Source organism: Dipteris shenzhenensis, chromosome 2, assembly GCF_047967505.1.
Source record: "Dipteris shenzhenensis isolate YYH24624 ecotype China chromosome 2, Dip_SZ_1.0, whole genome shotgun sequence".
In the NCBI taxonomy this organism is placed as follows: domain Eukaryota; kingdom Viridiplantae; phylum Streptophyta; class Polypodiopsida; order Gleicheniales; family Dipteridaceae; genus Dipteris; species Dipteris shenzhenensis.
The window spans coordinates 44,391,967-44,413,435 of record NC_141597.1 but is presented as its reverse complement, the minus strand read 5'-3'; the positions used below and the strand labels follow the sequence as shown (position 1 = coordinate 44,413,435).

The following is a 21,469-nucleotide window of genomic DNA, read 5'->3' as shown; positions in this document are numbered from 1 at the left end:
AAATAAAGCCATTTTATGCTATCAAATTAATGAAGAGAGAGATAGATTGCACATACTTGTGCAGCTGTCAGGTTAATGAAGAGAGAGATAGATTGCACATACTCGTGCACATGTGCATGCTTGCATTTGTGCATGTGTGTGCCATGTGCATTTAGGGGTGTGCGGAAGGGCCCACAAACACATAAATGGCAATTGCACATTTTCCCCCATGAGTCAAGATTGAAAGATAAAAGGGCTCTGATAGGATCAAGATTACAAGCTTGGAATTTATGACTTCCAAAATAGGACAATTCTGCACCCTCAGATGAAGAAAGATACATTACATTCACTCATAAGATTGAAAACCATAAACTCCATCACGCATGGCAGGGACTAGCTACTATGACATCCCCACTGACATCATCAGCGCCCAACAGTGGGTGTAGACCATAGTATAAAAGTATGCTCTCACACATACAAACCCACACACCCACACATACCTGAGCATCCATTTATACAAAGTCTTTGTACTGAGTTTCTGTTGGCACTCCGGAGGTGAAGGGAGATACATTACATAGACTTTGCTTAAATATAGGCTACGTTAAAGTTCACCAGCAATCACTTCTGAAGGGAGAGTACTTTCGACATATTCACCCAAGATTACTCGTACAACATCGTAGAAAAGTATTTTGGTGACTTCAAGTGATCGAACAACATAGGTGAGCAAACCATGGCGCTGATACTTACCAAACCGCCAATCTCTGTCAGAAATAGCCCGCAAGATGGGCTGGTCTAGACTATCTGGAAAGACAAGCATCACATGGAATTTCCAAAGATTAGTCCCTTCTATATATTTCTGACTAGTATACCGACTCAGTCTTTAAATACAATTTCAACCCTTTTGGAAGGGTGTCATGACTGACTTCAAAGGGACAGACGTGCAGCCTAGCACGAAAGACCATAACAACTCACCAGCCCACATGCGATTAAACTGGTCAGTTGCACGGCAGAACGGGCGAACTCCCCCTCCTTTCATGTCTTTCTGTAGTATTTCCCATTCGCTCTCTCTTTGTTTGGCTGTGACCACTCCAGTTTCTGCTATCTGCATTTCAACAGTAAGACAGTTGATGGGTATAGCATGCTTCAAGGCAACGACTACCTGATGAAAAGCATGTGGAAGACAAAATCTCCCTAAAAACTAAATACTTGATTATCATGTGATCACAATAAGAAAATGTTTTGACAAAGGTACTAATATACATGCCTTTTTGTAAAGATAATAGGAAGGGCGAGGGTAGCGAGTCAGATTATTTTCCCTGTCTACGTCCACAAGACCAAACTTTGGACAATATCCATCAGCCCATTCCCAATTGTCTGCAATTGTCCAATGCAAATACCCATCCACGGGGACCCCCTGCATCAGGAGCACAAAAAGGACAGAATCCACATACTTTGAAAAATGCAGGAACACAGTTCATTCCTTTGATATCGACTATGCAATTATGGCTTCAAGTAAAATCAAATGTCAGATTGGAATAGTGTAAGAGTCGCAACCTGCCTAATTGCAGCATCAACTGCCAAGACATGTTCCAGAAGATAGGGTCTCCTCAATATATCACGAGCATCAGCAAATCCATTCTCTGTGATAATGTACCGAAGCCTTGGACTCCGGTTCTTGTAGCGATTGTGAAAGGCCACCAACAACTCATACAGCCCGTTGGGATAAACACCCCTCCCTGCCTCACTATACTCCTCATCCTCTGCCAGTAGCAGCCCGGCTACTGAAAGTACTTCCTGTCAATTAAGGAAAAGTAACGAGTGCTACTCTTTCTGGAAATGATAAGACAAACAAGCATACTTCTACCATCGATTGAGAAAATGGTAATGTAAATAATAAAGCAGCTTGCCTTGCCTGTCCATAGTAGTTCAAACCACAGAAGTCCAAATGGCTGAAAATGTGGTCTATCCAGTGAAACTGTGTTAACCATCTTGAAGCAAGAACAATAGGAATATCAAGAAGTCCATAGGGCCTTATTATGCCCACATGATGCGCTACACCAACCATAGTCTTTGAATTCCTGCAAAAAATGCATAGAGATTCAGACTTGTCCTATGACGAAGCATCTTTGACATTTGAGGGCTAAGCTTGTTTGCATATGTCAAATAGTTCCTTGCTACAAGAAATACCACATGGCTTCGTAGTAGGAAAAGTTGACCAAATATATACAGAAACTTCTTAAGACAGCTTTACAGATACCAAAGCGAGAAAATATATCCTTAGTGCGTGTGGTGAAAAGGACAAAAGAATTGTCAAACTACTCCTGGCCAAAAGCACACCAGAGAAGGTGGAATCCTACAAAAGTGACAACGATGCAGACTGTCTTATAAGCACTTACAATCAGTACGGGGGGGTTATACATCCATAACTTCTATCTAAGTGCTCACTGGGATACTAGAATAAGAAATTGTCTACTGAGCTTTTCATTTGGAATCTGATGTTCTGTAGTCGATCAAAATTTGAAAAAGCTCCACAATGCACTCGTTTGAAATTTCTAGACTTTCTGGCATGCTATGTGATCCAAGATTTCATGAAAGAAAAACAGAAACCGCTATGTACTAAGATTATGTGCTATTCACAGAAACTTTAAACTCCCTCGCACAGGATAGGTATGATTTCCAATTGATCATATATCAGAACTTTAGGCCGTTCTACCAGAAAAGTTAAACTGAAACATATAACACTGGGGACTGCTTATCCTCTGCCCTACCTTCCTGTCTGTTTTCTCCCTTCCTCTGTAGATGCGGAAAAAAAGGAGATGAGTCTTCTTATAAAGAGCAAGAAAAGATGAGTGTCTACCCTTCATGCAGAACATTGTAGGCCGACATGTGGGCAATAATAATTGAATCCATTGCCTGCCCAAAGTGTCCATATGGGGTGAAACATACCAAAGACCTTACTGTTGATAGCTTTTCACCAGGAGGCCAAGCTCCAGAACAATGTGAAAGCAATACAAATATGTGAGGCTCATTGAAGGTCACCCAATAGTCAACCAAACCTCCAAACTGTTCTTTTGTATACCTGCAAAGTGAAGCAAAGGAGTCATTCAATAGCACCCCTTTGGGTCCAATTACTACATTTTCCTCCATACTTATTGCCCCCCTCCCGGCCCCAAAAAGGGAAAATAAAAATAAAATAAAATAATTAATCGATTAAAAAGAAAAATAAAAGGACTTTCACAATTGTAGCGACCTGACAAATTCTACGAAGTAAGTTACAGTGCGTCTGTCTGTCCAACCACCATATGAAAGAGCCCATTTTGGCAATGAATGATGGAAGAGCGTGAGCATAACTTGCATCCCGTGCTCATGGACTCTCTCTAGAATCCTTTTGTAGTGCTCTACGGCTTCCTTATTTGCCTTTCAAAAAACCTAGAAAAACAGGTCAGCGCTCCATACAAAATAGTTTATCAAATAAAGCATAAAAGAAATGTATCACAGTATTCATAAAAGAAGGGATGGATGGAGTTAAACCCATGGATTGAAAATCGGCAAGAAAAAACGCTGCATAATTGAGACGCACTTAGAAGAAACAGAATACCTACCACTTCTTTGGTTCCGTTCACAGGTTCGACAGGGACAATACGACCCCAATCAATACCCAGGCGGAACACCGTGACCCCTGCCTCCTTGGCTAAATTCAATTCCACATCAGGTTCTGACCAGAAGCGTAGACGCTGTTCAGGAATTGGTATATTGTGCCAGGCTCTTACCTGGCAATCAGGCAAAGTTGAAAACTCGTGTTTGATTAGACACGGAGTCGTGGATGGGAATATGAAAATAGAGTCATTTTGTACAGATACATGAAAACATTCACAACTCCCAATGACAGGAACAGAAAACCCTGTAGCTCATAATTCAAAGAAATCACTCAACCATTGGATATTTGAAGGTATAAGGCACCCGTTTCCCCCTGCATCTAAATTTTGAGACTATCGTCATTAATGGTTAAAAAAAAGAAAAAACTCGAGCATAACCACCTCAAAAAACAAGAACAAAAATAAGATGCAAGATATCATGCCAGTTCTCCAAAATAAGGATGGTCATGTATGATATCACCCTGAGCTGTGTCAAGGGGAATTAGGTTTCCAGTAACACATGATCCTTTGTCTCCACCTCTTGCAAACCGCCCAGAGTGCCAAAATCTCAAATCTCTCCACCAAGTGGCTGGGATCAGTGATCACCCAAGGGTGTCAGGCAAAATCTATCCATTAGTTTCTGCATATCAACAATGCCCGTCCCCTCTGCTGCTAACATGGACGATGAAACAAACCTCAATCTGGCACGCTCGAGGTAGGCATGATGAAGAAGCATCCATGTGTATGGATCTCACTGCAAACTCTGCCAGGATGATATCATGTAGACTAATGACTTACCTGGATGAAGCAACTACTCATTGACTTGCAAGTCCACTGTGCAAAATGCACCTGGATATAATGTTGCTGATCTGACTAGCAAGCCAAATAGGGGGATTTCATATCCCCATGCTGAAATACCCCTAAAAGCATTGATCTCAAAGCACGCAGTCCTGCGCGCCGAATCCCGATTTCATTGTGAAATTGAGAGGGAGGGAGGGAGGGAGAGACAGAGAGAGAGGTGACAGCGAGTTCGGCCGATGCACGTCTTGGGCAGCAATTCCAAGGGTTGGTAGGGATGACAACAGCTATTTGGGGGTGAAGACGTGGAAACAACATGTAGGCAGTCAAAAAATCTAGGAGCCACAGTTGAGCCACAGTCAAAAAATCTAAAAAGTCAAGATTTTAGAGCCTCCCCTGCTATTAAGGTAGAGTGGGGGATCCCTTTTGTAATTGTTATTCATAGATCACATCAACGGCCAATATCAAGCCCCTAGATCCAACAGCAATCATTGCTTGTCCTTTTTTAGCACTCTTTTGGTACTTTTAACCTTGGGTTGCTCCAAGGCTTAGAGCTTAGATTTGTTGCAAAGTTTTACAGCATAGTCTTTTGGAGATAGCCTTGTTCTTGGCAAGTGGTATGGGTTCCTAGGGTGACTTCTAGATTATACATGTATTTTCGTAAACCATGGTTTGCTCAAAATCTTAGAGCTTACCAATAGTCGTTGCACATAGCTTCTTAGAGATAACCCTACGTCTAGGCAAATGGTGTGGGGTTCTCGGTTGCACTAAACTTAAAAAATCTCCAATTTGAAATGTAAAATGTTTTTAAAACTCTTGAGAATATTTAACACTGCAGGCCTGCAAACTTTTGCCTGCCACTTTCAGCCTTCTTGTCCTTACAAGCAAGTCCACCGCCTTACCCTTTAGTCAAGTAAATCTTGATTAACAGGTTGAGGTCTTATGCATATTGCTTTGAGGACCTACCATGCATATAGTAATCATTAGTTTGCATACATTATAACCATTATAGGAGTCAAACTACGCGTGATTAGAACCCATAGTGATAAGTTAGAATAAGCTTGATTATTTCTCATAGTTCTTCGATTCGAGCAATTTTGTACCATGCGGAGGACATCAGAGAGTTCATCATTCAATTCTGGACTTTGAAGGAGCTTGGGCATCGTGGATAATTGAGGCTAGATGGTCGACGTATACCCTTCACTTTATCCAAACTCGTTGGACATGGTCGGCGACAAAATGACATGCCGGTTCTTCCATACTATTGGCCACTAGTCAACTTAGACATAGCCCCAGTATCTAAACGGTTAAACGATAAGGAGGGCTCAATGAAAATGGACCCTGAATAGGTCTTGGGCACTGTTTAGAATCAGCTTTCTAGGTAGAGGCCTCGTATCCTAGTGGAACTGCAGGAACATATACTATGCATTGTTTGGATTTGGTCTCCACCTTAGGTTTCATACCCCGTCCCCTCTCTTTCAGTTTGGATCACCTCATTCCCAAGGGAGGGGATATGGCCAGTGTCCAACAACAATGGGCCATCTCCCTTTTGGACAAAAACCTATAAGATATCTCTAACTTGGCTCCTAGACCTCATCAACCTTTAGTAGATCGTCTTTGTTCAAGACAAAATCTTTAAATTCTAGGAGGTCGTTGATTGGGCACATTAGCTCTCGCAACCTCACATGATTCTCCTCTAATTAGCTTACACTAGGGTAGACAAGGACTGAATTGGGGCACCATGACACAGACTTGGTTTCTATGAATGATCAAATGAGGCATCTCAACACATTATGTAGGTTGTAAGCCCAACTCCGCATGGGGGCACACAAGGTCTCTTTCCTCTGGTGCCCTTTCTCTTTCTGTTCATGGAAGAATACTACATGTGGTCTTAGGGATCTACATAGATGGTGATGTGCCTACCTATCCGCGCCCGAAGGATGCTTTAATAGATGATAAGTTTGCAATGCCAAGGCACTCTTTGTAAGGGGACTAACGGATGCTTTGAGAGTTTCTCAGAGGTGAAGAGTTCTTTCGCTTGAAGAGAGGACCTAGGCTTGGAAGTCCATAAGCCAAATTGCACTATTCTTGAATGCCAAGTGGGGATTGGCAGAATGCTATCTTGGAGAGTATTTGTTGCAAGCTTTTGCATTCAAGGTCCGCCAAACTATCACTTGCAGAGAGTGGTTTTGGTCGTGACCAAGGTCTCGTTACCCACTGCTTGTCATCTAGCACCTTGTTGGTGTGTCTTGGGGAAGATTAGGAGAATGAACTGTAATTTCTTGTGGACTGTTAGACAACAGTACTTGAGTTGGTGTGGTTCGATATACAATAATGGTAAAGGTCAAGGTTATTGGGGATCAGCTTGGAGCTATTGGTCAAAAGGCCAACATAACCAATTATCGTTGCCGGGGTTCTCGGGACTTGCTATAACATACAACAAAGCAACCCAAGAGTATCAAGGAGAAGGCCTGTGTTGCAATAGGCAAAGGAAAATGTGAACAGCTGGCTTGATTAGGTGATCCCAAGAAGAAGGTAGAATGGTGATCATTAAGATAAGCCAACGGATCCTTCACAGAGGGTGGAGACGAAGAAAGAGACGATCTCCTAATTAAGAGTTAGAAGCTCACCTTTGGAGGCCCTCATCTCATGGTCCTTTGCTTCGCATTCTATAATTTTTTTACAAAGATATTGAGTGGATGGTCGCTACTATTTGAAGTGTGACCTCATGGACTGATTTCCCAACATGGATTAGATGGAGTGTGAACCCTGTGACCATCTCCGTTACTCGTTATCAAACTCATCATCTGTACTTAAGCCGCCAATTATGTTAGTTGTTACAATCAATTGATGAATCGTCACACCAACTGATCCCAACACAATTGTACACTTGATATACAAACATCAAAATACACACCTTGCGACCAATTGCAATAGCACCAGTAACACTTGAGACATTAGTATTAACATGGAGTCGACTATGGCGACAACAAAACAGTTTCTTTGAGATTGAAACATTTCGAAACTTGCTCCATGTTCTGAAAGTTTCTATCCCAAAGAAATGTGTGCATTGTTCAAATTACATGTTGAATTACGTCGTTACAGCTGTTGACAACCTTCGGCACCAAGGCCAGCCAAGTCTATTGCCCTGAGTCGCTGCTGATGCGCAGCTACTGCAATGCCTACATTAACGTCGCTTCTTTGCTCACACTTCGCCCACGGAGCACAGCTCACCGCTCATCTTCATAGCTCACAAGCTCCACTCTTCGCTCCCGCTCATAGCTCTCACTTGCACTCCGATCATAGCTCACACTTGTATCTCACCCTCACATGGTTTTCAATCTTATGAGTGACTATCGTGAGATTGAAACTGCACTATGTTGTGTTTTTAGAGGACGAGTTTGGGAATGTTCCTCGATTCATCTAGGTATATGCTTGTTACTTTAAAGTTAGTACTACCTTCAAACTTCCATAACTCTAGACACCATTGTCAAAAATGGGCTTGAAGCTGCACGTAACTCTAGACACCATTGTCAAAAATTTGAAAGTAGGTGGATTGGAGGAATCGTATGGGGCATCTGAGACAAAGACGTGGAAGTGCACGTTGGGATACCACACTTTAATTCTTCTAATCCCCTTTTTACCCTAGGCAATGGCCTTTTACTTAACAAAACTTTTTCCTTCCTCATTTGTTCAATATGACTCCGATTTCAAAGCCGTTGATAGGCTAAAAAATGTAGAAGGCTTTTGTGCATTGCACTGCATGTATATAGGGTGTAACCGCTAGTGTAGCTGAGGGCTTTGGGTTTTAGTGGGTGCTTTTGTGCAAGTAATTATGGCCTGATGTAAATATTCCAAGTTATGAAAATATGTTTTGCAAGGACTCCTATGGGAGATGTTGAGTTGCACTGTGGGTGCACCAAGTCCTCTAGGGCATCATGGTTGGTATCCAATGTGACGAGGTGGTGTTTTATAGATGACGTGTCTATCATTGTCTATGTGATTGCGTGGTCAAATGTGGGCATTCATGCATTAATTGGCCTTTGTGTGTGTGTGGGTGGCGCCGAAGGTCTAAAGTGAGGTTTAGTTCTCTTGGCCTCAAGCTTTGAGAAGGGAGCGAAAGAGTCGTAAAATTGATCTGATTAAGTGGCTGGAAAATCTGAAAATGAGGCAACATGCCTGTTGCATGCATGGTGGCTACTCGATTTTGATCTCCATGCTTCTGGATGGCGAGTTGGCGATGGCAAGTGGGATTACATTTGCTAGAAAGTTCTAGTTTTTGGCTGAGCGCTGAAGGTCACGATTTGGTGCGTACATTGTTTTCCAGGCTCACGGGGGCTTGTTACGGGTTGATGGATTTACATGAAGTGTGAATGGGCTGCCACGCCAATGTACCAGCATACACATGACGTCACCTTACGCTGAGCATTAATGCCTTTCAGCTTCTCGTGTGCGTTGAGAGTCTGGCCATGTGTGAGCTTTGCATGGGCTGTGGTGAGGTCGATGCTTCTGTGGAGCGCTGATCACCACAAGTTGTACGAAGTTTTTGCCTTGGAGGCTCGTTGTGTGTCAGACGTCTACGCCCAGAGCATGCAATTTCTTCGAGAGGGACTGAGCAGTCTTGGCTTCTTGTGGGTTGCACCATCAGCTAGGAGGGATGGGCTGATTGAGATTTTTTGAGATTCGGGCTGTTTTCCAGAGGAACATAGTGTCTATGAGGTGGTGTGATTGTGTTCCGGTCAGATTGTTTGAGAGATTGTCTTTATGTTTACGTGCTCTGGATACCTGCGCATACGCTCCATCTACATGACGCGCTACACTGTGTTACTGATCCCGTTGGTGTCTCTTCTCCTTTTCAATTTGAAGTTATAGTTGGTAATTGTGAGAATTGTCTAAGTTTGGTAAAGAACGAAAGTTGCCTACCATGTCTGTGAGCTTTGACTGTGTGACGGTTGAATGAGAGCAGACTTTATTTTGAGTGAAGAAGTTTGGGTCATACTAGAGCCATGCTATGATTGCTCGAGTGCAGTCCAGTCATTCCCCTCTTTTCTGTTATCACCGTCTGAACGAGCATTCTTCTCTTGACTACTCCCATTGATTAGCATATTGGGTATAACTGGGTACCCTGTCATGTCATGGGAGCCCTCTCTCACTTGAGGCGACAGGCACGTAGATTCTAGAGATAGTCGCCACCATTCTTGAGTCTTGAAGTGGTGGCTTGCCTAGAGCCTTAGCTCCCCTTGGATAGTTTTCTAGGGTGGGTGTCCTTGAGGATTCAATTTTTTCGCATCGAGCCCTGAGCTCCTTTGCTCCCATGGGGTCCTAGATTTGCTTAGGTGGCAACGCATCAAAGTAGTGGGCTGTCTGGGCAAGGTCTAGTCTATCGACCCAGCACCAGTCACTTTGGGACAAGTCAAGTGGTGGCACCTTTGAGTGTGGGAGGGCTGCCCAGAAGTGTGATCCGAGTGAATGGTTTCGCCCTTTCAAAGTAGGACACTTGGAAAGATGTGTCGAGGTTCCATTTTTTCGCACATGACATGCATTGATCTTCGTCTTCAATGCCTGGAATCCTTCAAGAAAGCGGCACTGAATGGAGCAACAGGTGCCCAAGCAGGTCATCTCCAAATTTTGGTCACAATTATGAACCAACCTTTTGCCAGGAAAGGTTACATACTCCTTTTGAATGGTGGCCTATGGAGGATTAACCATCAGCTGGTGGATGGAGCAAATGCGCGTTGATGGGAGGTGCCACCAATGCGCTTGATGGTGACCCAGAGATGATCATGCACTGCCTGTGCAATTGCCCTGCAGCACAAAGGATTTGGAAGGGCCTTTTGGATTGGGCTAGGACGCAAAGGATGCAGCAGGACTTCACTTGGGGCATGGCAGCCTAGTTGGTGAAAGGGGGTTATGCCTTCTCAATTGACACGTTACATTTGCTTACAGGATATAGAGTCTTCTAGATTGAGGTGGAGGATGTGACTCCTCCTGCGTCCTGTATCTTCACTGAGGGCAGCATTTGGGAGACGGTGTCCAACATCACTGCTTGGAACATCTAGCTTGTTCAATGTCCAACATCACTGCTTGGAACATCTTGGTTGCTCGTTGCCGCTTGGTGATGGGAGCCCACCAAGTTTGACACGACCCCGCAGGATCTGACCCTATCACTAACCTAAAATCTCGTCCTTGATCCAACCAGAATCATAGCGTAGGTGCCTCAATCCTCCCGACCACCCCTGAGCACGTGGGCTACAGCTCGACTCATCCATAGGCCCATATCAAACCCAGGCATCCCATACCACCTGAGTCCGTCCAGAGGACCTTCGATACTCCACCTATGATCCGCCATGTAGATGGCCAGAGTCCCGGCCTGGGTCCAAGCCCCATCCATCAGTTGAGGAGCGCTCAACTGATCTACACAATAGCACTGGCCCTCCCTCTATATAGAAGGAAACCCGCTATAGATAGCACAATGCTATGAATAGCTCCCTCCATATAAAGTGAGTACTATATATGAATCAATCTCTATATATAGCAATCTCGGCTAAAAATAGCCATCCAACCCTATGCTATCCCGTAACCCACATTAACCTCCTATCCAATCCTAGGTACACCATGCACATGACATACTCCACTTCCTCTAAGAACTCACTCCTGAGTTCACCAAAAAGCCCGAAAACTCTCTGTGAAGATCAGTCCATGCCAATAACTATACTCTGACTATCAGTTTTGAGTGTGCTATACTTTCCATGTGATTCAAATCAAAGAAAATCTAAGGCCAAAGCCACAATCTTTGATAACTAACCCAAGGAAAGCAAATCTCTCAATCTAAACAAGGTTACGTATCCTCGAGTATTCTCCTCGAGAAATCCAATAACGCCTGAATCCATAGAGTTAATTCCGTTGACATATCCGTACACAAGCATGGTAAAATCCGTACCTGAAGGTAAATGATTCTATCAACCTTATCTATTGAGTATCCTTGAACTCAAAATCTTAGGTTGAGATCGAGGAATCATTGTTCGAACAATCCCATTATTTGAACCCCTCGAGGCCAATTTTTGGGTTGCAATTTCTATCAACCCTCATTCTTGAATTACTTAGTATTCAGAAAACCCTTGTAATTCAAATTCTTGGGTTGAAATACATGACAGACTTTCCGTCGCAGAACAATTAGGTATCCGTTCATAACTCATGATGGAAGAATCTTCATGGAAGTATCAATGGGCAAAATCCTGACCAAAGATATGGTCCCCTTGATCTATCCTCGAAATGCCCCTACATGAGGATAATCAGTAAGAATTTAGTTGGCTATATCAAGTCAATGGTACTATTCTAGACATGAATATAGTCAACCATCATAGGAATAACATTGTATGTGATCCAAAGACATACAATCCGGAATCTCTTAAAACAAGATCCACTATCGAATATCCTGTATAAACTTGTGCACAAAACAACCGCTCCAATCACAGGATCATCCAGTTCTTAGGATCTCTTATCTAGGAACATCAAGTTCCAAACAAGGCACTGACATACCATCATCAGAAGATATGCGGTAACCCTCCGTGAGGTTGCCCCCAATTCAATTCAGCCTACTTATACTTCACCCTAGAGGTCCTTGGGTATTATTTCATGCTGGATTATACCACCACATCAGAGAATGTTAAATGTAACATACCTTAGTGTCCCATACCACCAAAGTATACTGCAAATAAAAAACTCGGTGGACACTCCCAATCATGAGCGCACATCATCAGCCAACGATTCAGCCCATACATGAGCGGAAATTCAGATTTGCAAGAGCAATCTCAAAAAGCATACTTGGAAGACATCTTTTCTGCATACCTTGCGTTGAATTCAATTGTGATAGGATGGCTCTGATACCAAATGACACGACCCCGCAGGATCTGACCCTATCACTAACCTAAAATCTCATCCTTGATCCAACCAGAATCACAGGTGCCTCGACCCTCCCGACCACCCCCGAGCACGTGGGCTACAGCTCAACTCATCCATAGGGCTGTATCTAACCCACGCGTCCCATACCACATGAGTCCGTCCAAAGGACCTTCGATACTCCACCTATGGTCCGCCATGTAGATGGCCAGAGGCCCGTCCTGGGTCCAAGCCCCATCCATCAGTTGAGGAGCGCTCAACTGATCTACACAATAGCACTGGCCCTTCCTCTATATAGAAGGAAACCCGCTATAGATAGCACAATGCTATGAATAGCTCCCTCCATATAAAGCGAGCACTATATATGAATCAATCTCTATATATAGCAATCTCGGCTAAAAATAGCCATCCAGCCCTATGCTATCCCGTAACCCACGTTAACCTGCTATCCAACCCTAGGTACACCATGCACATGACAAAGTTCCCTCAGCAGCTACCCTTGTTGCCATTATCTACACCTGAAGTGCCATATGGGAGCGAGGGAAAGTGGGATCTTAGATGAGCGCTGAGAGGCGAGCGGATTTTTGCAAGGCTTGGCTTGCAAGTATCTTCTATCTATTCACAGAGCGAGGTATTTGCTGGATGTATAGTCCTTCACCTTGGGTTGTTGGCTGCTATTTCACACTCCCTAGCTAGTAAGCTTAGTTCTCTGAAAACAGGTTGGTTGACAGCTAGCGATTTGTTTTTTTCCATGATCAGCGCCACACGGCTTGCTGATTTGTATGGTTGTTTTTTTCCTCAAGCATTAATAGAAAGTTCTTTTCTATACAGCCATGAACGTCTCTTTGTTGATAACCGTTTGGCACATCTAGAACCATCAGGGCAGATCTGTCCTTACAGCATGACATTTGGGGGAGACTTCAACATCACTACCAAGCATACTTGGGTAATCTGCAACAATCTAGTGATGGCTGTTCAACACACCCATCTTGCCAATCAGTTTGGTGGCCATCTTGCTTGACTTACCTACACCCTCCGCTCTACTTATGAGTAAAGGACATGCTGAACTATCCCAAACAGATGCAACTTGGCAGTCTCTCTCAAAATGATGTCTAGTTTTATGCAGCTCGAATGTTGGGGACTCTTGCAAGACTTTTGAATGCCATGAATGCTTCCATAAAATCTCGCCTCTTAGTATCTTCTATTCTGTCACGGATAGAGGTTTTCACGAATCGTTTAGTCCTTCAATTTTGTTCCTTGTGGCTGTTTATGGGTTCTTATAGGCAAGCCTCGAATAGAAGCTGGCAAGAGGGTGGCCCACACAGCATCCTGTCGGAGAGCTGACTTGTAACTGTTTTTGAACTGTTACAAAAACTCCTATTTTGCAAAAAGGAAGGGGAGTCTTCAGTTTTGTCTCATTAACCACATACCAGATGATTTTTTGTGATTGGATACTTAGTAAGTTATCATCCCTACCAATAAGGCAATTCCATAGTAGGTGGTCGCAGGATTGAGAATATTATACAGCTTCATAATTAAATAAGTTATTGAGTTAGCATAAGGATATGTAGGAAGTAGTAGCTTGAAGTCAATGCAGTAGCTTAACATTCAAGGGTTACTAGAGTTTGCAGTACTTCTCTTGAACAGAGGAAGTCAATGAAACAGAAATGAGGGATAGAGGAGACAACACATGATATGGTGCCCAAATATGGAAACCCTAACCAGTAGGAAATTCCAAGATAGGCATCAAGAACCACTTCCCTACTGGGCTATTTCCCAAGCATGAAGTTCTCTTTGCCTTGCAATGTTTACTTCATCAAACAACTCTTTACCTGTAGGACTTCAAATGCCTATCTAAAAGGTATGACCAAATTTGATTGGGATTCAATAGCATTAAACGGGGCTGGTGTGGTCCACAAGGTCCAAGCTTTACATCAGTCCATGACTCCCGTGAGCACAAGGATCAGTGGTACTATTGCAGCTGGCAACTTCTTCGAGCTACATCTGTGTGGCCACTGAACGTGATGCATGCCCTAAAAGGGACAACATGTGGCGAGTTATGCTGGTGCAGATCTTGGGAAACAAGGCAAAGCTTATAGGGTTGGGAGTAGCCCTTTGGGGGGGGATAACTCGATCACTAATTGTGCCTGTATTAGCTACTGGATGTGGAAGGATGAATGCTGACTGAGAAGAGAGAGAGAGAGAGAGAGAGAGAGAGAGAGAGAGAGAGACTGATGGCATGCAAAAGACTCATCACATCATGCAAGTAACTGTTACACGGTGAAACACTGTGGGTTTAGAATTTATGCCAACTACTATCTTTATTACTGCTGGCCTTGAAAAATCACACAAGGACAACTAAATACATCTGTATGCTTCCCTCATTGAAGGAAGACTCAGTACATCATCTAGATTCTCACTCAAGAGCTTGGATCTGCTATAGCTGTAGAGGCTAAGCCTGGCTGTCCATTGCTAGGGCTTGCTGTGGATGTTGGAATGGAAGAGAACCCACATCAGCACTGGATATGGAGGGGAAAAGGGGTTGGCGAGGATGTTGAGAGGGAGCTGCTGTTGGCTGAGGCTGAGGGTTGAGTGCTGGAATTGCAGCTGCTAAGGGGCTTAAGGGGCCAGAGCTTCTCATGATGGGACAAGAACTGCTGGAGTTGTGGATGAATAGAATAAGGTCTTTTATCGGCAGAAAACCATCCCTGGTTGCTATAGTCAGTATTGATCAGTGGGCCTACAGTTTGCCCCTTTGCAAGGAGGTGGACTGATGATGTTGTGCAAATCTGCATGCTGTTGCTCCAAATATGCATACTTATCCTTTGTATGATCTAGACGTATATGTAGAAGAGACTGTTCTTCTTGTGGATCATATATACGCCTTGCATGATCTAGACTTATATGTAGACGAGACTGTTCTGCTTGTGGACCGTATATACGCCTTGATGCGGCTGAAGAACAGGCACATGTGCATGATCTAGACATATATGTAGACGAGACTGTTCTGCTTGTGGACTGTAAGACGTATATGTAGACGAGACTATTCTGCTTGTGGACCGTATATGCGCCTTGCCACGGCTGAAGAACATGCACATGTCCATGGGCCTGTAGCATGCCCATGACATCCTTTCTACTGAAATTGAGATAGAGGTGAGGTCTTGAACCTTGCTTGAACACCTGCTGTACCTGAGGACTGGATACGAGACTGAATGTGTCTCTTCTAGCTGGTGTACCACAGATTATGCCTTGATAAGACAATCATACACATTTAGATATTTTGGTTGTTCTAAAAGTCCAAAAATCTACACAGAAAATAAGGAAGAGAAGGAAAAGAGGTAACAAAAACTTTTTTGAAAAACAAAAGGAAGACATACTTAGCAAGCAAAGCAACACTAATGTCGTCATCAGTGCCCAACATAAGCAGCTATACTGAGTTTCTAAGACCCACGGAGTCTCTTGGGCAAACCCAGTGCTTAACTAAAATATTTCAAATAAACAAAAGAGGAAAACAAGAAATAAAGAAGAAAGGAAGAAGGTGACTAAGCAAAAATAAACAAGCAAATCAAGAAACAAAATCTTTCAAAAAACAGGAATAAAATCTCTCTCTCTCTCTCTCTCTCTCTCTCTTATTTAAAACATAAAAAACTAAATGGACCCCTTACACTTTTGTACCGCTTCCTACAAAGATGCAAAATTATATTCGTACCACAGAATATCCTTTTTTTGGCTCACTTCGCCTTCATCAGATCCTGCCACTCTTGATAAGGCAAAGGCTGGTCTTGATCAATTGTCTGGTCACTATCATTCCGTGGGTAAACTAGAGCACCATCTGAAGCACTTGAGACTTTCCTAAAAGGATGCTTGCTTGGCCTACTGGGTGACAGTGAAGATCTGCTGCTCTTTCATCCCACTAATGTGGAGTTTGACATCCTGTGCTGTGCTCTCGTGCTGATTGGTTATTGGGCATTATCAAACAAACTATGTAGTTTAAGCACTTCGATTGACTGCTCTATTGGGAAATGGAGCTTTGCAACCAAATGGGCCTCCAGCAAATCCTCCAACTGCTACCGTACAACAGAATAGTGACCTTGCATCCTTCTACCTGCCCGTAACACATCAGAACTTCTCTGACTGTCCCTGCTGAAGGATCTCCCTTTTGGTGAGTTTCTACTGCTGCTGAGACGGCACCTTGAGCTGCAGTAGGTCCTGCTGGGAGGCGAAGCTGCACTAGCAGTTGGATGCAAATGGAGACAATGCTTCTTATCATGATCTGTCTCCTTGTGGGTACGAGAGAGAGAGACTCTTTATCATGCCTCTGCTTCTCTGCATTGAGGAAACCACTGTAATTACTGGCTTGTTGCTGGCTTGCTTATCTAGAGTGCTGATGTCGTGGAACCCCCTTGGCTTGAGGTCTCCTAATACTCCTTGTCAAGGTGGCCTCTCGATCCATGACCCTTGGCTCATCAGCTCAAAACCTGAGTGAGTAAATATGTCGTGTTGTCGCCCCCTGGCTTGAAACTTTGGACATACCACTATAGAATTTTGTTAATCCTGTCTTCATCTGCAACTACAACTACATAGTGAATTGTGTGAACCAATTCGGGTCGTGGGGGGACCGACTCTGCAGCTCCTGTGCCAGCTCAAAGAATTGGATGTGAAGACAGCCCATGTACTACTCATATCTGGCTAGGTCCAAATCTGCATTGCAGTGCTCTATGGGCCACTTGTTCAACCAAGTGACCAATTCTCTTGTCAAATGCATGGAACCAAGAAAGCACTTTTTGTAGTACTGTATCTGCACAACAGTAAAACAACTCTCGAACTAGTTCAGTCAACAAGAGTACAAGTTCTATTTCCCTTCAAAATTGAGCTTCCTTGGGGATACAATTTCATTGGCAGTGAGACTGGATTTGCTACTTTTGCCTGGAGCAAAGGCAAGACCATAGAGAAGAACTTGCCATTGAAGCATTGCCAAACACCAAAGCTTCCCTTCGTTTGACTACCCGCATTTAGATGAGCCTTCTCCTCTGCTCTGCTACCTTATAACCTTCCCGATAACCATATGCATTGTCATCTTGCTAATATTCCAGCCCTGTATACGCACCCTTGTCTCCTGACCTCACTAGCGCCCACGACTCAGCCTAAGGCTGCCAACACAATCTCGCCCAAATTACCCTCTACACGGCCATGGACTCCCAAGACCGTCGTATTAATACTTTAAAGACCTCCAAACATAAACAGCTTGTCCACTATAGCGGGCAATGCCAAGGGAAAAAGAGAGCATTCTCTCCGATGCCTTCCCTTTGAAGGCAATCGATTCGTACACATCTTGCCGAAAGATCTCTACCCTACAGCGAGAAGAGGCACAAACTGAGGCTTGTTGAGGAGGCCAAAAGGGGTTGATCCATTAGTGCCCATCTATTATGTATCCCAGCACTGCCCTTTTCCCGTTTTTATAGCAAAGACTTAAGTTGAGTAACGTCTTTTTTAAAAGGGTAAAAGAAAAAGTGCCTGCCCTTTGGCAAGTCTCCCCCTTTCGACTTGCCATGCAGCCTCACTCGCAAAGCCCGCCTCTCCAAACATAGAAGGCAAGATGATGCTACCTTGGTCCCTTCTCCATTAGACATCGAACAAAATATATAAATGCTAGGATGCAGTTTCTATCGAGCTCAAAAGTACACACACGCTTTCAGCTCCTACATTGCCACAGCTTGCGCAGTGAATATGTTCTCACGTGTCGGCCTTCTACCCCCTTGAAAGGGCTTGATTAACGTAGAATCCGACCGTTAGCGTAATCTCTCATCCAGTGTACATGCACTCGAAATTAACTAAATAATAATAATAAAATATATGGCTATGAGTGTAAATCGTTGAAACTCTACTCATGTGAGGTTGAGGGAAGAGCTTACGGGCCGCTTATCGTGGGTGCCTTTTGCAAAATCCAGCCAAGCGTCGTCCAAGTCGTCCTCCACATGCGCTGGAGCCGTCGCCAATCCAAAGAAGAACTTCCGACTTCCTTCACCATCTTCTTCTGCACAACCCACAATTCACATCACCTTCACACTCTTCACAGCTCCCCTTTCCACTCATTGAGAAACCAGCCCCCCTGCCAATTAGCATACGCAATAAGACGAAACGAGCTACTGTGAACGGATTCACTTTGTAAATAATACCGTTGACCGGAATGACGGTCTGTGGTGCTCCAAAGGAGCTCACAAAGGCAACGAGGGCGAGCTCCCAAGTTATAATACGCGAACAAACGAAAACCATGGCAAGCCTTTGAGAGAGGAAGAGGACGAAGGAAGAGGGCTCTGATACAGAAACCATTGTATATTGAGGCTTAACTGTTGCTTTGATCGCAACTGTTGCATATCTGCTGGGTTTGCAGAACTGAGCTAAACTGTCAGCTACACGAGCTAGACTGTGCATATACTACTAGATAGACGTTGCATACCTGAGCTCTGATAAGCGGGAGAAGCAGCAGAAACATTGAAGAAGTCAGCCAAGACGAGGTGTCCAAGGGGGGGAGGAGGAGGGGGATGAAGGAAGAGGAAGGGGAAGAGCGAGAGGCAGGCCAAAACGTAGAGGACGAAGGAAGCAAGTAAGCTGCATCCACAGCAAACTAGGGAGGGCCGAGTCGCCATAGCCAGCAGACAAACTCACACAAAGCTCAGCTTACTCAGACAAAGAAAATCACACTCTGGAGTCTGGGCTCTCTTTCTCACCACAACACACAAACACACACTCACACTCTCTCTTTACATCCACTGTCATTGACTAAAACCTCTCGACACACATATAGGCACCTGTCCACGTGCTTGGCTTCCACGTGTGAACCTTTGCAGTTCACAAGTTCACATCTCCTATTTTACCAAGCTTACAAAGAATATCCTCCCCCATTATTCTTCCTTTGCTTCAAGAAGCCTCCTCATCAATGAATGGAGGACATAATAGATCGGGCACTTGTGTACCGCAGATTGCAATCCTTTAGGAATTTCGCCTCTCCGATGCTACTGAAATCAAGGGCACATGGTGGAAGTTGGTCAGATCTTCTTCCTGTGCTTCAAGAAGCCTCCTAAGAGCGATCACTGAATGGAGGACATAATAGATCGGGCACTTGTGTACCGCAGATTGCAATCCTTTAAGAATTTCGCCTGTTGGATGCTATCGGAATCAGGGGCACATGGCTATTGGAAGTTGGTCATATCTTATTGGAGTTACGTGCACACGCAACTTTTCACTGGTTGTTGAATCATTGCTTGCCCTTACCTTCTTGTGCAATCCGATTGCAACCGTTAGGCCTTTCATTTTCCATCCATTTGCCATTTCAATTGCAGGCTATTGGAAGGGCATACAAAAGGGCTCATGGGCCCAGGGTAAGAGAGACGGAAAGGAGTGATGGAGAGAGGAAGTGAGAGAGGTAAAGAGGGAGCAAGAAGCATCTCAACGCTCAAGGATCGAAAGGGATGCGGTGGAGGATTAATTTTTCTTGCACTTTAAGGGCCTATTAAATTTTCATGAGACTTAGGTTAAAGGGGTCATGTGCCCAGGGTAAGAGAGAGGGAAAGGAGTGATGGAGAGAGGAAGCGAGATAGGTAAAGAGGGAGCAAGAAGCATCTCAACGCTCAAGGATCGAAAGGGATGCGGTGGAGGATTAAATTTTCTTGCACTTTAAGGAGGGCCTATTAAATTTTCACGAGACTTAGGTTACTTTATTCTCATCCCACGGTGACCTAGAGGTGTTAACTAATTAATTGGAAAATTTCCCATAAGCTCTTGAGGAATTCTATCTCCATTTACGAGATTAGTTGCATATATATCTAATCTGATTTTCAGAGGATGTGCCATATTACTTTTGCCTCATACAAATTGTTGGAAATTGCAAAGAAACAAAGATTTGGGTAGTTTCTCTATAGGATCCTTTAGAAGATTACCTATTTAATGAAGAAATAGCTTTTAGGTACCCTCCAAGCTAAACGAGTAGTCCTGTAACACAATATTATAGCCGAAAATCTTCTTTTATGAGAGCTACTGGAAATGGAAAAGGTTTTTAGTTAGCACTCAGACTCACTTCCCCTTCTCAAGATTCACAAAGTATAAGCAAAGTCTAAAAGGATGGCAAAAATCTTGTGAGGATGCTATTTCCCTCCCAAATGCGACAATCACTGAGGTTTCTGGCACATCTAATCGACTAAAGTTTCAGTGTATATTATCTTCTTCACGTCTTTGAAAATAATTACATCCATGCTTCAATACTTGAATTTGTTGATTTGATGCCTACCTACAACCCATACATGTGTTATGTTGAGTTTCTTGATGTTGATGCTTGCCTACAGTCCATGATTTGGCATATGTCTCATGTTAGTTGAGCATTGCTTCTTTTTTGAAAATTTTACACTAGCTCTGATAGTTTCTTTGAGGTGATCTCCTTGATTTAAAGTACACCAACTAAGTGTAGTTACAATCCAAACCTCCAATTAAGACATTGAAATTGTAGGTTGGTTGCTTGGTGTGGACTCCATGTAATTACTAAAGATGAAAGCCTAATGAATTCCTCCATCTTAGAGGGTAATGAAACATGCAAATGTATTCTATCGATTGTAGTCTGAGAGTCTCAAGGTTGGTGGTTGAGACTAGTTCAATAATTACAATCATTCTTACTACCACATATGCTTGATGTGAAAGTATCAGCTGATGCCCAAGAAGTCCTTCAAACTTTCCCGACAAGAATTGCATAGCATGTAAACTTAGATGTCTTCCAATTAGAAGGTACCATTTTGTGAAGACCTTGGTCACTTGAAAGGGACCATTCTAACCGAGTTTCAAGTTGGACTTTTTGGTCCCTAACTTGAACTATACAAAAGTACTAACATGCCCTTTTGCAAATTCTTGCATATGATGCAACAAACATGGCATGTCTTTTGGTCCCTTATATCCTTGTGTGCCTATGCAACTGGAGCTAGAAATTCATCCAATCAAGTGAGTTGATTGAGTTGATGCCAAATAGCCTCAGGTTTCCCATAGATGCTCGATTGCCACTTGGAGGGTTGACTTGTATGAAACCCACTCAGGCTCTTGGAGCTCTTTTGAGTGCTCATTGAGTCAAAATTCTTTACTTCCTTAAACTTGAGTTGTCTGGTGTTGGCTCTCTTGCT

General features: G+C 43.6%; 1 protein-coding gene across 1 annotated transcript; it reads right to left on the bottom strand.

Moving 5' to 3' along the window:
- Positions 1–339: 339 nt before the first annotated feature.
- Positions 340–19,067, bottom strand: LOC147904814 (galactolipid galactosyltransferase SFR2, chloroplastic-like). The gene is made up of 10 exons (XM_087388508.1): positions 18,769–19,067; positions 18,224–18,345; positions 3,582–3,749; positions 3,230–3,396; positions 2,837–3,058; positions 1,892–2,057; positions 1,534–1,773; positions 1,240–1,393; positions 952–1,077; positions 340–780 (listed from the first exon to the last, which is right to left on the bottom strand). The coding sequence occupies exons 1-10, from the start codon at positions 18,956–18,958 to the stop codon at positions 581–583; spliced, it is 1,755 nt and encodes a 584-aa protein (XP_087244634.1). The 5' UTR covers positions 18,959–19,067; the 3' UTR covers positions 340–580.
- Positions 19,068–21,469: the final 2,402 nt, after the last annotated feature.

Bases quoted from the DNA above. Each gene is read 5' to 3' on its own strand.
- LOC147904814 (XM_087388508.1), bottom strand. From the start codon at position 18,958: ATGGCGACTCGGCCCTCCCTAGTTTGCTGTGGATGCAGCTTACTTGCT. The intron at 2,058-2,836 runs GTAGACACTCAT...CATTTTTTGCAG, and splicing joins TACAATGTTCTGCATGAAGG to GAATTCAAAGACTATGGTTG. The intron at 1,078-1,239 runs GTATATTAGTAC...AAATGCAGATAG, and splicing joins TTATCTTTACAAAAAGGCAT to CAGAAACTGGAGTGGTCACA.